The sequence below is a fragment of the Triturus cristatus genome, chromosome 7 (genome assembly GCF_964204655.1).
Source record: "Triturus cristatus chromosome 7, aTriCri1.1, whole genome shotgun sequence".
Taxonomy (NCBI): domain Eukaryota; kingdom Metazoa; phylum Chordata; class Amphibia; order Caudata; family Salamandridae; genus Triturus; species Triturus cristatus.
The window spans coordinates 562,632,628-562,649,908 of record NC_140590.1 but is presented as its reverse complement, the minus strand read 5'-3'; the positions used below and the strand labels follow the sequence as shown (position 1 = coordinate 562,649,908).

General features: G+C 46.9%; 1 protein-coding gene across 1 annotated transcript in view; it reads left to right on the top strand.

Moving 5' to 3' along the window:
- Window positions 1-17,281, top strand: part of LOC146810126 (proton channel OTOP2-like) — a 289,661-nt gene that overhangs the window by 61,369 nt on the left and 211,011 nt on the right. The window contains exon 3 of the mRNA XM_085617073.1: window positions 11,789-11,925. Coding sequence (XP_085473199.1) covers window positions 11,789-11,925 — 137 coding nt within the window. The remainder of the gene's footprint in view (window positions 1-11,788; window positions 11,926-17,281) is intronic.

The following is a 17,281-nucleotide window of genomic DNA, read 5'->3' as shown; positions in this document are numbered from 1 at the left end:
CGTACGAGGTCATCACTGCGTCGGGGAGTTGCAGCAGGGTATCCCGTCCCTCGCTGAGGAACCTCCCCCATAGGCCGGCGCCCCAATCCTTCCGGGGTACCCGATGGGAGGTCATGGCGACTTCGTACGTTCGGAACCATTGCTGGATGTCGTCATTTTTATAGTATTCCTTGACGACATCCTTGGGGATGTGAACCTTTGGCTCGGTCGGGGGCAGAGCGTCCCGGGCTCCGGGGGTTGCTGGTCTCCCCACTTTTAGCTTTTAGTTCAAGTTCTTTAAGGCTCCTCTCGTGCTCCAGGGTTAGCCGTCTCTCCTCTAGCTCCCGATGCCTTTTCTTCTCCTCGATTTCTTCTTGTAGTCGTAGTTGCTCCAGGGCTATCTTTTTCTCTGCCAGTAGGAGCTCCCCGTCCAGCCGGAGTCGGGCAAGGTCCATTTCGTGTGTCCGGGCCCTTTCCCGTTCTCGGATCTCTTCGGGGGAAAGGCTGGTGTCTGGGGTGGTTCGCTCCCCGTTTGTCGGGGTCGTGGTTGGCAGGCTTCCGTCCCGGGCCGAGGTCCCTTCGGCTCGGGGTGGAGGGGTTTCGGGTTCTGCCTAGGCTTTCAGGGCTTTCTGCATTTCTTCCTTGGTGCCCAATCCTGTGGTTGGGATCCCTTTGTCTTTGCAGAATTGTTTGAGTTCCTTGTGGGTGTATTCCTCCAGTTTCTCCAACTGGAAGGTTGCGGCCACGGTTGCTTCTTGGCCATCCATGGTTCCCTTTTTCTCTCCTCGTCTGGTCAGGTAGTGGTTGCGTTACTTGCTTGTACGATTGCGTTTGCTCGGATCCCGTCGCTGGCCACCAAATGTTGGAGGGAGGCCCACCGGGTAGTCGGGGAGACTATTCCGGGCACCTTCCTACTGCAAAGTTTATAGCCCAGCGCCGCTGAGAAGCCCCCTCGGGGAGGTCTTTCTCCTATATTCGTACTAGGCCCAGTAACACCACCACACAGGACTCAAGAGTAGTTGCGAGATCAGATTCTTTATCGGCAGTAATACGGGCAATATTTACAGAGGGATCGAGGGATCCTATCAGAGTCTCAATGTTCGTTCAAGAGGGTAGGGTAGCGGGACAGTCTTAGTGCCAGCCAGGCACGGGAGGGCTCTGCGCCAGACCTTGGATGCTGGTCTCAGAGCGGCTCGGACGTGGAGAGCCACGACGTCCTCTGCAGGGCTCGGATGGTAGTTCCGCTTAGGTCGAGCCGCGACACGGTCAGCAGGGCTCTGGTGGTAGGTCCGCTTCGGTCGAGCCGCGACGAGGTCAGCTGGGCTCTGGTGGTAAAGTTCAACAAGGTCGGGCCGCGACGGCATCAGCAGGGCCCCAAAGGTTCGTGAAGGTCTTTAAGCACGGTGGAGCCGCGACGTCGTCAGCAGGGCTAAAGTGGCGGTTCAGGATGAGTCTTCTTCCGTAGGGTCAGCCGCGATCCGATCAGCAGGGCTCTTGACTCCAGGATACAACTACCGCCCTGTTGTCGGGTCGCCCCAGATATAGGACGGGAGCCCTTTGATGTCCGGACCCGTGCGCCCGGAGGGGGCGGAGAGGCCGGGTAGGGAGCGGCCAGACGCCCAGCAGGAGAGGCGCCAGGCCCCAGAGAGCTGTGGGGTGATCACACCTAGGTGTGGAGAGACGGTAGGGGGTCCCATCGATACTGCCCTCCGCCGGGAGTGGGAAGGGCTCACGTGGTATCCCCCGGGCCAGGGGTTGGCGTCTCGATGTCGGGCCTCGCTGGGACCGAGTCCGGGTAGAACAGGGTCATACAGGTGGTCACGTGGAGTTACGTGCAATCCAAGATGGAGGAGCCCCGATGTGCATGGGACCTCGTGCGGCTTAGCGCGGGGAAACAGGACCACGCCACGAGGCCGGCTCCCACACTCTTCCTTTAAATTACTTTCTTTCCTGTAGCCTATGCTCCATTTCATTCTTGTCTTCTCTTTTCCCTCCCCTTGCCTATCTCTGTTTTTTTCTCTAGTCGTCCATCATTTCGCATCAATTCCTTTCAAATGTTTCTCTTTTTCCCATCCACACTTCCCTAAACCTAACTCCCAATCTCATTTCTTTCCTGTAGGCGTTATCCTGTCTTCTCTCCTTTCAGCTTACAGGACTTCTTCTGTCCACTCTCGTTTCCTTCTTTCCTCCTCCCCAGCACCCTTCTATGCAACTCTTGCCTCGCGAACTCCTACAACCTCGTGTAATTTCCTTGTGCACAGAACTGATCTGGTCTCTCCTGTGTTAGAGGGTTTTTCACGTAGAAATTGACTGAAAGCCCAGTGTCGTTCACAATCACGTGTCAGACTTCAGTGCCTGGAGGCGTTTCATATGAGGGCGCTATAGCAATGTATTCAGACGCTGGTTTATTTCTGCAGTGTTTCATTTATTAAGTGTTAAATGTAGAGGCCACCATCGTCCGCCTGCCTTCTAGAGCTCTTTCGCGTTTGTGCTTTATAAAAATATTAAATAGGCACTTTAAAAACGATAAGTACAAATCTACAAATTTTCAGCAGAAGACAATTGTGAGTAACAGCTCAGAATAATATGACATGTCTACGGGCCCTGGCACGTCCGCTTCTCCAAAATATGCGCTAATTATGGAGATGCTTTCCCCGTTATGTCCTGGTGGTGCAGAGGCCCTGCAGATGGACAGAAGGGCGGGGAGCGCGCTAGCCTTGCTGTTGTGTGTACATGTGACTGGTGAGGCGGGAAGTTTACATTCTACTGTCTGCCTGTGATACCAGAGACAGGCAGCAGGCCTGCCTTGTGTCAGCGAGGCTTTCCCCATCAGTGACACCAGGGCCAGACGTGGCGATGTAAACACTGCGGCTGGCGGTCACCACCAGCCAAACTCATGCGCGCTGTGAGAATTTGCACAGCAAGGTACTAGAGTGTTATTGAGCAAAAGACATTTGGTGAAGCGGTTGGACCCCGGTTTTTACCATATTTCCTTATTTATTGCCGAGCTACGTACTAACTGAGTTCTTCCTTCTGAAGCAGACCTCACTGTCCTGGAACAGAGACAGTTTCTGCAGGGCCATAAAACCAGCTTTGGCAACCTTCTTTATTTTAACAAGCATTGGCATAGCCAATAGGTCTCGCCTTTGGGACCTTATAAGTGTTTAGCTTTCAGCAGTTGATGTTGCACCAAGGATATTGTGCTGTATAATTAAATACTTATAAGGTCCCAAAGTCGAGACCTATTGGCTATACCTGTGCTTGTTCTACTGAGCTACAACTTTCTTTCCTTTAGCACATACTTCCCAACTGACCCTCATTTGAATGTAACTGCAAATGATCCTCACCCCCAAAAAATGCTTCATCTCCATTCACTTCAATGGACTAACTCTCCAAAACCAGTCGACTCCGGACACTCCAAAGGTCGAAAGGTATGTATAACACTCTGGGGATCACAACCTCTCATTCTCTGGGATCTTGACTTGCTTCCATGATCTCAGAAGAATAACTATTCCCACTTTTAATTGTAATAAGCAATAATTCTGAAATTTGCGATCACAAACCATTGTAGAGATGTTACCTGTATTACCATTATTTTAGGTTAAATACCCTTCAAAATCTGTTTTCCCATTTTCTAAAGTGGGCTTTGTATCTTCACTTTCTTTTGCTAGTGAGGCTGAACAAAGTGCATATATTGTGCAGCACAGACACAACTTCTTTATTGCCTTTCTTTGGTGGAATATAGACAAGAGCAGTGCTCTATAGTTACATATAAGGCCATGCCCACTCCTGCAGACCAGTGTCACTTGGCTCAGTGCATATGTGATAAGCTTCATTCTGAGGTGCCTCCGGGGCTGATGTTCGAAGCCTTGACTCTTGCAGCTGAGGCACTCGTAGTTACCAACAGACCTTCCAACTCACATGGTCCCCCATTTGTCATATGATATCACCCCCTTCGCACGGTGACCTGGTGAGGAGTCAATATCACACGGTGAGCACACAATTAACCTGACACCACTGTAGAAAGCAGGTTTCCACAGTGGTGGCCCATAATGTGCGGTAGTAGGGGGGCAGGAACACACACACTCACTTTCTTCCACAAAATCACACATATACACTCATTGACATGTACACTCACATCCATCCATTCACATGTGTGCACACATACACCCATCATTCACAAGCACATACAAACTCACACACCCATTCACTGCATGCATGCACACATACACATACATTTATAGATACACACATGCATCCAAAATTCAACAGGGACTTAGAGGTGTGGCATAGGGAGGTGGGAGAGAGAGGCAGAAAGACCTTGGTAGGCTTCGGAGAAGGGAAGGACTGGCAGAAAACCCCACTTCTTCCTCTCCTTGGTTGACCTTGTCATGGGCCAGCCAACAAGAGGAGAAATATCCCTACCTCCTCACACAGTGGGATGGGGTCAGTGAGAGTTGCTGACCTCACCTCACTCTGTGATGAGGCATCATGATGGACAGTTAGCTCTAGCCACTCCAAGCTTGAACCTGAAGCACATAGGTCAAACTCTATTAGTGATGACCCCCCATGTCTTGAGGGAGAGGCTCACCAAATACTTTGAGGAGCTGATGAGGTCACACCCTCAGGGCTGTGAAATCTTCAGTCTGGCAAAGCTTGACTCAGGTTGCCAGGAGCCTCTGCATTTTGCACATGTAAAGCACCTGGCTGCCTAACCCTGACATGGTGAGTGTCTGTCAGACTGAACTTTACTCAGCCTGACAGGCACTCATCATGCTTTGCTAAAGGCAAGGGGGAACCTTAATGATAGACTGCTGCTAGGTTTCCAGCTAATTGTTTTGAGGCTCTGCGCAGTAATATCCATTACGGGGTTGGAAAACACCCTAGGACATTGTGGCAGCATCAAAAGTGTTGTGCTTTTTTGCTGTTTAGGGAGGGCAATGAGTTAGAGTGCCTCCAACTGTGCTCGGCACAAAGCCCCAGCCCTTCAAGGCCCTGCCCTATTCTGACACGGGGAATACTTTCAAAAGTTGGCAGGTCTGTAACAGCCAGTTACATGGGATGAAGTGCAGCACTGGAGGACCAGGCACAAGTGTCACTGTGCCTATTGTAGAGGTACTTTGAGGGCTCTGCTGCAGTGAGGTCCCCTACCACCTTTTGTTCCCAGTGAAGCTGCACCTGCTGCATCACTGATAGCTTTGGTTCATCAATCAGAGAAATAATTACATTATTTATAAAGTTACTGTGTTGATTTCAACATTTAGGACTGTATAGGATGTGTAAACTATTGCATGTGTTTACATTTTATGATTTACCATTCTGAAACAAATTTTGCTCAGTTACTTCATAACATTGCAGGAAACAGATATGTTTACCATCATCTGCATCACATTAATTGCTGTCAATGCAAATATATATATTAACTGCTTGCTGGGCATAATGCATTTAGGCGTGTGCCTTCCTCAGATGCCACTAGCTTGACAGGGAAACTCCTCCTTCCTCCCTTGATATCCTGTGGTCCTCCCAATGAGGGGAGGTCAGCTGGCTCCTACTAATCAGTTGTAACTGCAATTAGATGTTGGTGAACTGCAGCTCCCATGATGCACTGTTCCGGTGGGTATTGTTTGTGGAGCCATAGGTGCTGTAATACCTGGCAAGGGGAAGTTTGTATGAGGTGGAGAGCCCCTGTAAGTAATAGTCCAGCATTCCCTTGAGTCCCCAACGTTCCAGCCCCGACATCTAGAGTCAAATCGGGCCGTGAAACTGGGGTACAATGATCCCGCTTCCCCGTGAAGTCACGGTTTGTTCCTGACAGTGGCCACGTGCCTGGTCTGATCCTGAGGCGGTCCTGCAAGATCCGATCCCTCGGAGAAACAGTATTGTGATGCCAACAATCCACAGGACACTTTGCAGATCGGGACTTCTTAAACGTGCTACTGGGAAACATGTAAACTATCCAACGAAGACTCCTCCATCAAAGAAGCCAGAGGACCCAGCGGGGAGCTTTAGGGAAATGCTTTATTAACTGCATGCTGGGCATAATGGATTTCGGTGTGTGGCTTCCTCAGATGCCTCTAGCTTGACAGAGAAACTCCTCCTTCCTCCCTTGATATCCTGTGGTCCTCCCAATGAGGGGAGGTCAGCTGGCTCCTACTAATCAGTTGCAGCTGCAGTTCGATGTTGGTGAACTGCAGCTCCCATGATGCACTGTTCCGGTGGGTATTGTTTGTGGAGCCATAGGTGCTGTAATACCTGGCAAGGGGGTTTTGTATGATGTGGAGAGTCCCTGTAAGTAATAGTCCAGCACTCCCTCGAGTCTCCAACGTTCCAGCCCCAACATCTACAGTCAAACCGGGCCGTGAAACTAGGGTACAATGATCCCGCTTCCCCATGAAGTCACAGGCTTTTCCTGACTGTGGCCGTGTCCTGAGGCGGTCCTGCGAGATCCGATCCCTCGGAGAAACAGTTTTGTGATGCCAACAATCTGCAGGACACTTTGCAGGTCGGGACTTCACATCCCAGGAGGCATCAAGAGAACCTGCGCTAAAGACACGCCCAATGGGGGCAGTGACGCATAGAAATAAAGCCAGATTACATGCAAGCCCCAGATGTCGTTTGTTCGCAGCCCCGAGGAAGAGGTGGTGATACCTTGAAACGCGTTGGCACGTCAGAGAAGGGTGAAGCAGAAAGGCAGGCAGCAAGAGAAAGCCAGATAGTTGGAGCGCTGTCGTGTGCGCTCTCAATGCTTCAGGGCAATTTGTTTATTAATGTTTGCACCATCAACAGCTTGATGAGAAGTGCAATCACCTGCGAGTTGAGGCTGTAATCCTGAACCTTAAGAATTACTGGCACATCATTCTATATGCAAATTAGCCTGCCCGAACACTTCACAACCTACTATAGGTAACAAATACTTGCTTAAATTACAAATGAACATTTGAACTGACTAACAGTGAATAACTATGCTTGCATTTGGGACTTCACATCCCAGGAGGCATCGAGAGAACCTGCCCTAAAGACACGCCCAGTGGGGGCAGTGATGCATAGAAATAAAGCCAGATTACATGCAAGCCTCAGATGTCGTTTGTTCGCAGCCCCAAGGAAGAGGTGGTGATACCTTGAAACGCGTTGGCACATCAGAGAGAGGTGAAGCAGAAAGGCAGGCAGCAATATCCCTACCTCTTCACACAGTGGGATGGGGTCAGTGAGAGTTGCTGACCTCACCTCACTCTGTGATGAGGCAACATGATGGACAGTTAGCTCTAGCCACTCCAGGGCTTGAACCTGAAGCACATAGGGCAAACTCTATTAGTGATGACCCCCCATGTCTTGAGGGAGAGGCTCACCAAATACTTTGAGCAGCTGATGAGGTCACACCCTCAGGGCTGTGAAATCTTCAGTCTGGCAAAGCTTGACTCAGGTTGCCAGGAGCCTCTGCATTTTGCACATGTAAAGCACCTGGCTGCCTAACCCTGACATGGTGAGTATCTGTCAGACTGAACTTTACTCAGCCTGACAGGCACTCATCATGCTTTGCTAAAGGCAAGGGGGAACCTTAATGATAGACTGCTGCTAGGTTTCCAGCTAATTGTTTTGAGGCTCTGCACAGTAATATCCATTATGGGGTTGGAAAACACCCTAGGACATTGTGGCAGCATCAAAAGTGTTGTGCTTTTTTGCTGTTTAGGGAGGGCAATGAGTTAGAGTGCCTCCAACTGTGCTCGGCACAAAGCCCCAGCCCTTCAAGGCCCTGCCCTATTCTGACACGGGGAATACTTTCAAAAGTTGGCAGGTCTGTAACAGCCAGTTACATGGGATGAAGTGCAGCACTGGAGGACCAGGCACAAGTGTCACTGGGCCTATTGTAGAGGTACTTTGAGGGCTCTGGTGCAGTGAGGTCCCCTACCACCTTTTGTTCCCAGTGAAGCTGTACCTGCTGCATCACTGATAGCTTTGGTTCATCAACCAGAGAAATAATTACATTATTTATAAAGTTACTGTGTTGATTTCAACATTTAGGACTGTATAGGATGTGTAAACTATTGCATGTGTTTACATTTTATGATTTACCATTCTGAAACAAATTTTGCTCAGTTACTTCATAACATTGCAGGAGACAGATCTCCTACTAATCAGTTGCAGCTGCAGTTCGATGTTGGTGAACTGCAGCTCCCATGATGCACTGTTCCGGTGGGTATTGTTTGTGGAGCCATAGGTGCTGTAATACCTGGCAAGGGGGTTTTGTATGATATGGAGAGTCCCTGTAAGTAATAGTCCAGCACTCCCTCGAGTCCCCAACGTTCCAGCCCCAACATCTACAGTCAAACCGGGCCGTGAAACTAGGGTACAATGATCCCGCTTCCCCATGAAGTCACAGGCTTTTCCTGACTGTGGCCGTGTGCCTGGTCTGATCCTGAGGCGGTCCTGCGAGATCCGATCCCTCGGAGAAACAGTTTTGTGATGCCAACAATCTGCAGGACACTTTGCAGGTCGGGACTTCACATCCCAGGAGGCATCAAGAGAACCTGCGCTAAAGACACGCCCAATGGGGGCAGTGACGCATAGAAATAAAGCCAGATTACATGCAAGCCCCAGATGTCGTTTGTTCGCAGCTCCGAGGAAGAGGTGGTGATACCTTGAAACGCGTTAGCACGTCAGAGAAGGGTGAAGCAGAAAGGCAGGCAGCAAGAGAAAGCCAGATAGTTGGAGCGCTGTCGTGTGCGCTCTCAATGCTTCAGGGCAATTTGTTTATTAATGTTTGCACCATCGACAGCTTGATGAGAAGTGCAATCACCAGCGAGTTGAGGCTGTAATCCTGAACCTTAAGAATTACTGGCACATCATTCTATATGCAAATTAGCCTGCCCGAACACTTCACAACCTACTATAGGTAACAAATACTTGCTTAAATTACAAATGAACATTTGAACTGACTAACAGTGAATAACTGCGCTTGCATTTGGGACTTCACATCCCAGGAGGCATCGAGAGAACCTGCCCTAAAGACACGCCCAGTGGGGGCAGTGATGCATAGAAATAAAGCCAGATTACATGCAAGCCTCAGATGTCGTTTGTTCGCAGCCCCAAGGAAGAGGTGGTGATACCTTGAAACGCGTTGGCACATCAGAGAGAGGTGAAGCAGAAAGGCAGGCAGCAAGAGAAAGACGGATGGTTAGAGCGTTGTTGTGTGCGCTCTCAATGCTTCAGGGCAATTTGTTTATTAATATATATATATATATACATAGATATATATATATATATATATATATATATATATATATATATATATATATATATATATATATATATATATATGTATATATATGTATATATATATATTTATATATATATTAAACCACAGTTTGCTCAGCAAATAAGGGCGCACTCAGGAAACAGTAATCATCCTCTGGGCTCTGTAGATGCTTTAATCATAACAGGCAGCCTGACGCGTTTCGGAAAACATTTCCTTATTCATAGGCATTTGTCCCAAGTCTCGCGTTACTACAGCACTGAATTTGAATTACCTGCCCTCCAATGGGCTTCTCAGATGAGACCCCAGTGTTTGCTGGGACTTGCAGTGCAAGGGTCCGTCACAACATTTATCTTATGAGCCCTGGGGAGAAGGTTGTCCCTGGGGGATAATTAAGCCCCAGGAGGGTGGCCCCATGTGCCCCCTTCTTTTACATTCTGCGTGCCCATTAGAATTTGCCCACCCAGGGGTCTAAACATTACAGAAGCACGATAGTCCGCGCTTCTTTTTTTTATTTTCCAGTGGGAGCTACGGATCCAGCAAGGCTCCTGCAGCAAATTAAAAAAAAATATATTTTTCTGTCCAGGCAGGGTCTCTGCAGAACCCTCCTAAGAGACCTAGGAGATTATGGTATTCCTACCCTGCCCCTTCTCTTTTTTTAACGTTTTTTGGTGGGACTCGGATAAAGCCGAGTTCCAAGATGGCTGCCAACACTTTCTAGTTGAAGTGTTGGCAGGCAATCAGATTTCAGCAAAGGGACTGTTGGATCCTCGGAGGATCTGCGTTCCTATAAATTTACAAATGTTTTTTTTTTTTATATTTCAAAAACTACAGAACGGATTTACACCAATTGACAAAAAGGTCGCTTTCTGGACAAATAGCTACCATTCTGCCAAATTTGGTGTAATTCAATTCAGCCGTTCAGGCTATAGTCATGTCTAAAATTCCTATGGGAATTAACATGGGAATTGAACATTTTTGGATCCCCCCGCTTGACGGATTGCCCCAAAACTTTCCATGCACAACAAGAATCATGGTGGCACTTTTTTTCGTGGAAAATATCATGAAGATTTATCAACAGGTGTCAAAGATATAGGCAAGTCAAAAAACGCCTTTCCTATGGAAACTAGATCCTAACTATAACTACCTACTGGCAATCTTCAGTAGGTAATTAATACATGACATACGTAATGCAAACTCTTGGGAGCATGATTTTATTTACATGCTTAGCATTTTAAATACTGATGACATATGATAGTAATTAATTTTTAAGTGAAGGCAGTAGTGAGAGAACTATATATGGGACTGCATTCTTTACTGTGGAGCACAGTTTTGACAGAGCATTTGCATTTTAGCTTTCAGTATTTCCCAATCTGTCGTGGAGACTCTGTCTTCTGCTTTTATGAATTCAGGTACTTCACACCCACACCTGCTGCCATTACCAGGACAGCATTAACCTATACAGATGCCCAGATTCTTGTAGTAGATACGGTTAAAATGCAGTACAGTCTTTATACATCTTGCACCCACACTCACCCTGGAGGTATATAAACAAGGGAAGACCTCATTGTTCATCATCCATATACTAAGGAAAAAAAGCGAGGGAGGTATTCACTGAATGAGAATGCCTATTTCAGCTGCAATGTAAACCAAAGGGGGGAGGGAGAGGTAAGGTACAAGAGGGACTCAGTCTCCTGTCATATGTACATAAACAAAAAAAAGTCCACTTGTGACTGTCCTATCGATGGGATATAAGTTTTATCAGATAAATTTTTTTTTTCTTAAAATAACCCTCACCCACCAAAATTTCCCATGGTGGCATGCTTCATCATCGGGTTCTTCCCGCCCAGCTGCTGGACGGGGTGTGCTACAACCGACGAAGACGTGGGAGCCCTTTGTTGGGCGTTGACTATGACGGGATGGAAGTGGAAGGGTCAGAAAAATAAGTGTTGCTAAAAAGTACCTGGCTGGTTTGAATATAATATTAAGTCCTTTAGCTGGTACTACTAAAAACCGGGGTAGTGGTGATTTACACTGTGATGGGTGTTATTTTTCTCCAGGTCAACATGTTTCAAGCCTAACCACATAGGCGTTTCGTCAGGACCAGAGGTATTGATCCCAATTACAACTCCTAGTATGACTTGATTAGACTAGCTGTAAAATTCACTGCATTGATGAAATGCTAAATTCATGCAATTACCTACTAGGTATGTAGGTATGTAGATTCAGTTAAGACCTGCTGGGTATGCTGATTCTGTTTAGACATAATTGTTCATTTGTTCATGCTCCATGAACACTTAATGGGAATGAAGGTGTGCTTGTAGTCAAATAGTCATCAAAGCAGAGCAATAGTATGCCTTCCCGTGGCTGCGGAGACGTTTTCTCTGATAAAACTTATTATCCCATAGATATTGCAGCTGCAAGACAAGGAGGCATGAATTTAATGCAGGTAAGGAGGATAGCAGCATATAAAACATGAAAATAAAGATTAACTGGAGACATGTATTTTGGTTGAAATAGGTTAAAAATAAGCACTGCTACTTCTTTGTTGTTCCACAGGTGGCCTCGTCATCTTTGGCATATGTACGCTTCTTTTGAATGGATTTAAAATCGGGCACCATCTGGGATATATGAGCTGTACATCTAAGCTTATGATTATCTACCCCGTGATCCAGGGTGTGTTTGTCATCGTTCAGGTGAGAACTGAGGTGTATTGTCTTTTCACATGCTTCGTGGGGTCAGAGTAACTCCAGGACCCCCATTAACATTCAATCTCAGTTTAATCTTTGTCTCTCTGCTATTCATACCCCTAATATTCCCCACTAAGCTATGCAAAATCCCCTACCCCTTGGCAGAACCATTAACTGTTTAATATCTTTAAAAGATGCATGCATCACACATTGGTTCATTGAGTCAACATGGCTCTTTTAAAGAGAGGCTTACAAAATGTGACCACACGCCCTATGTCTTCCTTTGTTTAGTCAGCCAGGACTGCTATGTTCTCTGTGCCGCTCCTGATACATTAGCCCTTAGGGCAGGATCCTCGTTCAGCGCTCTCATACCCACATGCACTGAGGGATCCAGACATCAGGACATGTGACCGATAAATCTGGACTTTCTCCGGAAGGGCTCGTGTGTGGGGTCTGTTCTGTGGCATGCACAGCACATCTGAAACCTTGTCGAGCAACTGAGGATGAAGATGAGATCCCTTCCCCGAACCAACCCTTCACCGTGAATGATCAGAGAGAAGGAGGTGGCATAGAGTGGAAGATGCTGTCACACTATGCACTTCTGTCTTTCCTTCTTCACAGCACTCCTGCATCAAATGCCCCCATATAGAATAATGGCAGCCATGATTCAAGAGCTTTATATCAGCTATAAAACAACAGCTGGAAATGTGAAGAAATATCTCCTGCATTACTTTGTGGCAAAGATGCACTCAACTGTTTAACCTTGTCCATTCAAGGACAAGAATACAACTTGTAAATTGCTCTTCCCGCGTCAGACTTCTATTTTGCCATACAAGTGAATGCTGACTTACATTACTGACATCTCACCTTCAGGAAACACCTCAAGACCTGGCTCTTCGCGCAGTATTAATGAGCAGTACCAGCCAGTCTCTCATTCACTTACATGCTATGTAAGACCAATTCTTTTCCAACTCTTTGTTGTTCAGAAAAATGCATGTTTTTTTGTTGACAATCAAACCCCTAGGGGCTGAGTTCTTCCTAAGATATTCCTTCATCGATGCCACATGTAAAGCAATTCTTATCTGTTCCGACTTGATATTTTTTTTTAGGATATATATTTATTGAATTTTGTTCACGTGTAGTTTTCACATGCAAGATAATATCACAATGGATGTTCTGCAATAACCATATCATGCATCTCTGCAATCCATTCTTTTTTGTTTGAACCAAGGAAATAACCGAACATTTTATCATCCGCCACCCTCCCACCCCAACTTGCTTCCAGTTATCGATAATTCCACGGGTTACATAGAGTACTTTTTACAATATACCTCAAGACTATTAATTTACATATCGATTTCCCTCCATCAGTTGTGGGTCGTGGTGTTATTAGTACGGACAGCAATCACCGGGCTGTCCTCAGTGTCCAATCCTGCCTGCCTCTCCATCTCCTGCTGCGTACTATCAACTCCTGTATCATCATTCTCTATGCCAGTAGAACTTTCGGAATTTTGTCATCCCTCCTTGTGTTTCTCATGTCATCCTCCTCTGCGGTCGCCCACTCTTTCAAATCTCCCTCCCATTTGTCTCTAGTAGGCACTCATGAGCTTAGCCAATGTATTGCTATACATCATTTAGCCATAGTCAATTCCAGTACTGCAAATCATCTGCTAATCTTAAACTTTGGGTCCCTTAGCAATAGTCCCAGTAGGCAACTACCCACCGCTAGCGGGGCCCCCCAGCCTGTTACACGGTGCAGTTGCTCAACCATTTTCATCCAATACTCCACTACCAGAGGGTAGTGCCACACCATATGCAAAACATCTGCTTCTTGGTGCTGACATTTGGGGCAGTGAGTGTTACATGTCAGGTAAATAGCATGCAGACATCTGGGGGACAGATACGTCATGTGTATTATTTTATATTGGGTCTGTTTGAACTTTGTGTACACTGAGACTTTCCAGACCTCTGAATGTATGTGCGACCAGTCCTAAGGGGACAGGGGCTCACCGCACACTGCCTGACATTTCTCCTCCACTTTTAGTGTTTTACCCTGTCTGTCTGAACGTAATGACCTATATAGGTGAGTTACAAATGCGCGCCCTCCCGCCATAGTGAACATAGTGACTAGTGTATGCGTGGGGCCTTCGGGAATGTTGGCTATAGTTGTCTTGCCGTAGTGGCAATCTTTGCGTTTTGTCGGATTTGTCTCTCACCTAGTGCAAACGTTTCTTTTGCATCTGGTAGTGTGATAAATCTACCCTCGGGGTACAAGTTGAACATAATTAGACAGCAGCCTTCTTTCCACCGCCCCATTGATATTGACTGTGCTATCTGAGCAAAGGGGCAGACAATCTAAATATCCAACTCTGGGGCATTCTTTATTATGGTCTGAACCGTGCGTTCCCATATCCTAGCCATCAGTCAGACCAATGGGGAGAATGATTACCGTAGGCCGCCCACCCCTCATCAGTATTGTCCGCAATTGTTGGCCATCACATGTACCTGCGAGCAAGGATCTCTCCCAGTTTGGATCTGTGTCTAACCAATGTATCGCATGTTGTAGCTGCAACGACAGATAAAATAATTCCAGATCCGGTATCTCTAAACCTCCCTTATCCCAGGTCTGTTTCAGTGTGTAGAGTCTCACTCTACATCGTTTTCCATTCCACAGTAGTTTCACCATGAGTGTGTCTAGCTCTTTAAATATCCTGCGGGTAGTTCATAAAACGTCCTCTGCATAATGTAAAGGCATCTTGGTAGTAGCACCATTTTGATCAGGGCTACCTTGCCTATCAAGGACAGTCTCAGAGTGTTCCAAAACTGGACGGAGCTGTGAAGTCCCGCCACAATATGTCCCATATTCAGGTCGTAAAACTGTACTCCTCACATGTTATATACATACCCAGATATCGAACATTGTCCAATGTCCAAAGCAGCTCGACCTGTGGGAGCTGGGACAATGTGAGTCCACCCAATCCACCCAGTGGGAACAACAGGGATTTAGATTTGTTAATTTGGAGTCCCGATGCTTCACCAAACTTCTCTAGGGCACCCAATAACTTCGGAATAGAAACTGTCAGTTGCCTCAGATTGATTAGGGCATAATCGGCACACAAGGAGACCACATGTTCCGTCTCGCCTATCCTTATGCCCCATCCCTCAAGCACCTGTCTCAGATGACTCGCCAGTGGTTCTATTGCTATGGCATATAGCAAAGGTGAGAGTGGACACTCTTGCCTTGTTCCATGTTGTAGTTTCACGGCTGCCGATATACATCGTCCTGTGCGAACTCTGGCTGTTGGCTTTGTGTATAGTAGTTTTACCCAGTCTATAAATCGGAGGCCCAAGGCCATTTTATGAAGTAGTTGCCAGGTGTATTCCCATCGCACAGAATCAAAAGCTTGCTCTGTGTCAAGAAAGGCCAGGGCGTAGTCATTTTTACAGATCCTAAGGATTGCAGGACATGAGCCAATCTATGGATATTTCTGAGGGTGTTTCTACGTGGTATAAATCTCAACTGGTCTCGTGTATGAGCTGGGGGAGATAAGGCAGGAGTCTGTTCGCCAGTACTTGGCTAATGAGCTTGAGGTCTACATGTAACATGGAAAGGGGTCTATATGAGCCCATCAATGCTGGGTCTTTCCCTGGTTTTGGCACCACTCCTATTAGCACCTCCCTCATAGTCTGCAGTAACTCCTTCTTCTAAAGCACGTCTAATAGCCCATCTGTAACCAAGACGGGGAATTGTCGGTAAAATTCGGCTTGGAATCCATTAGTGCCAGGTGACTTAGCCACTTTTAGGTCTTTTATCGCAGCCATTATGTTCTGGTCTGCTCATCGGGCCACCAAGGGCCTTATGAGCCTCAGAGTCAAGTCTGGGCAGGGAAATCTTACTGAGGTATGTCGATATCCCCGAGGCACCCACGGTGCTCTGTGGTTCTGCATGTACCACTTCTAAATGGGCTGCGAAGGTGGTGTTGATTTCTTGCTGTGTATCAACTAATTCACCCTTCCTGTTAAGTATCTCTAGGACTGGTCGGGGCTGATTTCGGTTCTGATCAAACATGCCAGTAGGCGCCCAGATTTATCTCCCTCTATATGACAATGCCTCCTATTCTTGTTCCTAATGTACTTGTCTAATGTATTCCACAGTCCCCCGACCTTTTGCCGTTGAGCATTTAAATGCTGTGGGCCACCCCATTCAACAGGAAGTGCCATCTCCATGGTGGCCAATTCGTGTTCCTGCCTACCCAAATCTTCCTCCAAGGCTCGTCTTACCCCTACCTCCATGGACATACATATCCCCCTGAGGACCACCTTCATGGCGTCCCATTCTGCAGCCCCACTATCCGCGGACTTCCAGTTGGCCCCAAAGTACTGTGTCAGCTCCTGTGATACTGTATCTCAAAAGATCAGGTCAGTAAGTGCATCTGAATTTACTCTCCAGAGTGGAATCCTAGGAGTAGGTTTAAGCAGTACGTATACTATCAATAGCTGGGAGTGATCTGATAAATAGCGGGCCGAGTATTGGGCGTCTGTAACTCTGTGAGTGCCTGTTGCTTGTATAAAGAAATAGTCAAAGCGACTGTATGTATCTGTTGCCTGTATATGACACAAATAGGCTTGTTTATGTGGGTTGCGCTGTCTCTAGATATCTTTCAGGCCTAAGCTACTCTGGGCCTGTCGCAGGGCCTCCTGCACCTTGGGTTTAGTGTCTAATCTGGAGGGATGTCTGTCCATTGGGTCATTCAGTACACAATTGTAGTCACCCGCCATTATAACTTCCATCTCAGGAGTAAGGTGGGCATGCTTAAGTACCGATTCCAGAAATTTACCATCATCAGTGTTTGGGAAATATATGTTCAATAAACTTGGGCTAAGTGCATCAAGTGTACCTTCTGCCAACACATACTGGCCCTCTGGGTCCAAGCAGGTCCTTGTGGGCTTAAATCGGACTCCCGGCACTACCCATTATTAGTGTGCCTCTGGACTTAGCCTGAGTAGGACGTGGCAAATATCTGGCCCTCTGTATATATTTCACACACTCCGCCACAAATGCATTTTCTGAAGGTATGCAATGGAGACCCCATACCTACACAAATATGCCACTATCCGGTTACGTTTGACACAATTATTCAGGTCCCGGACATTCCATGTTACAAATGTATACTCTTGTCTATCACCCTTTATATTATAGTGCCACTGAACACTATAATGCGGTACCCAAGTTGAAACAGTGAAGGCGTCTTCTCTATGTAAATTAACACCTCTCTTGAAAAGGCATCAACCCTATATTCCTAGCATATTTCTGTCTTGATAGTTTTTAGTGATTCCCAGTCACCTCAAGTGTGACACTGAC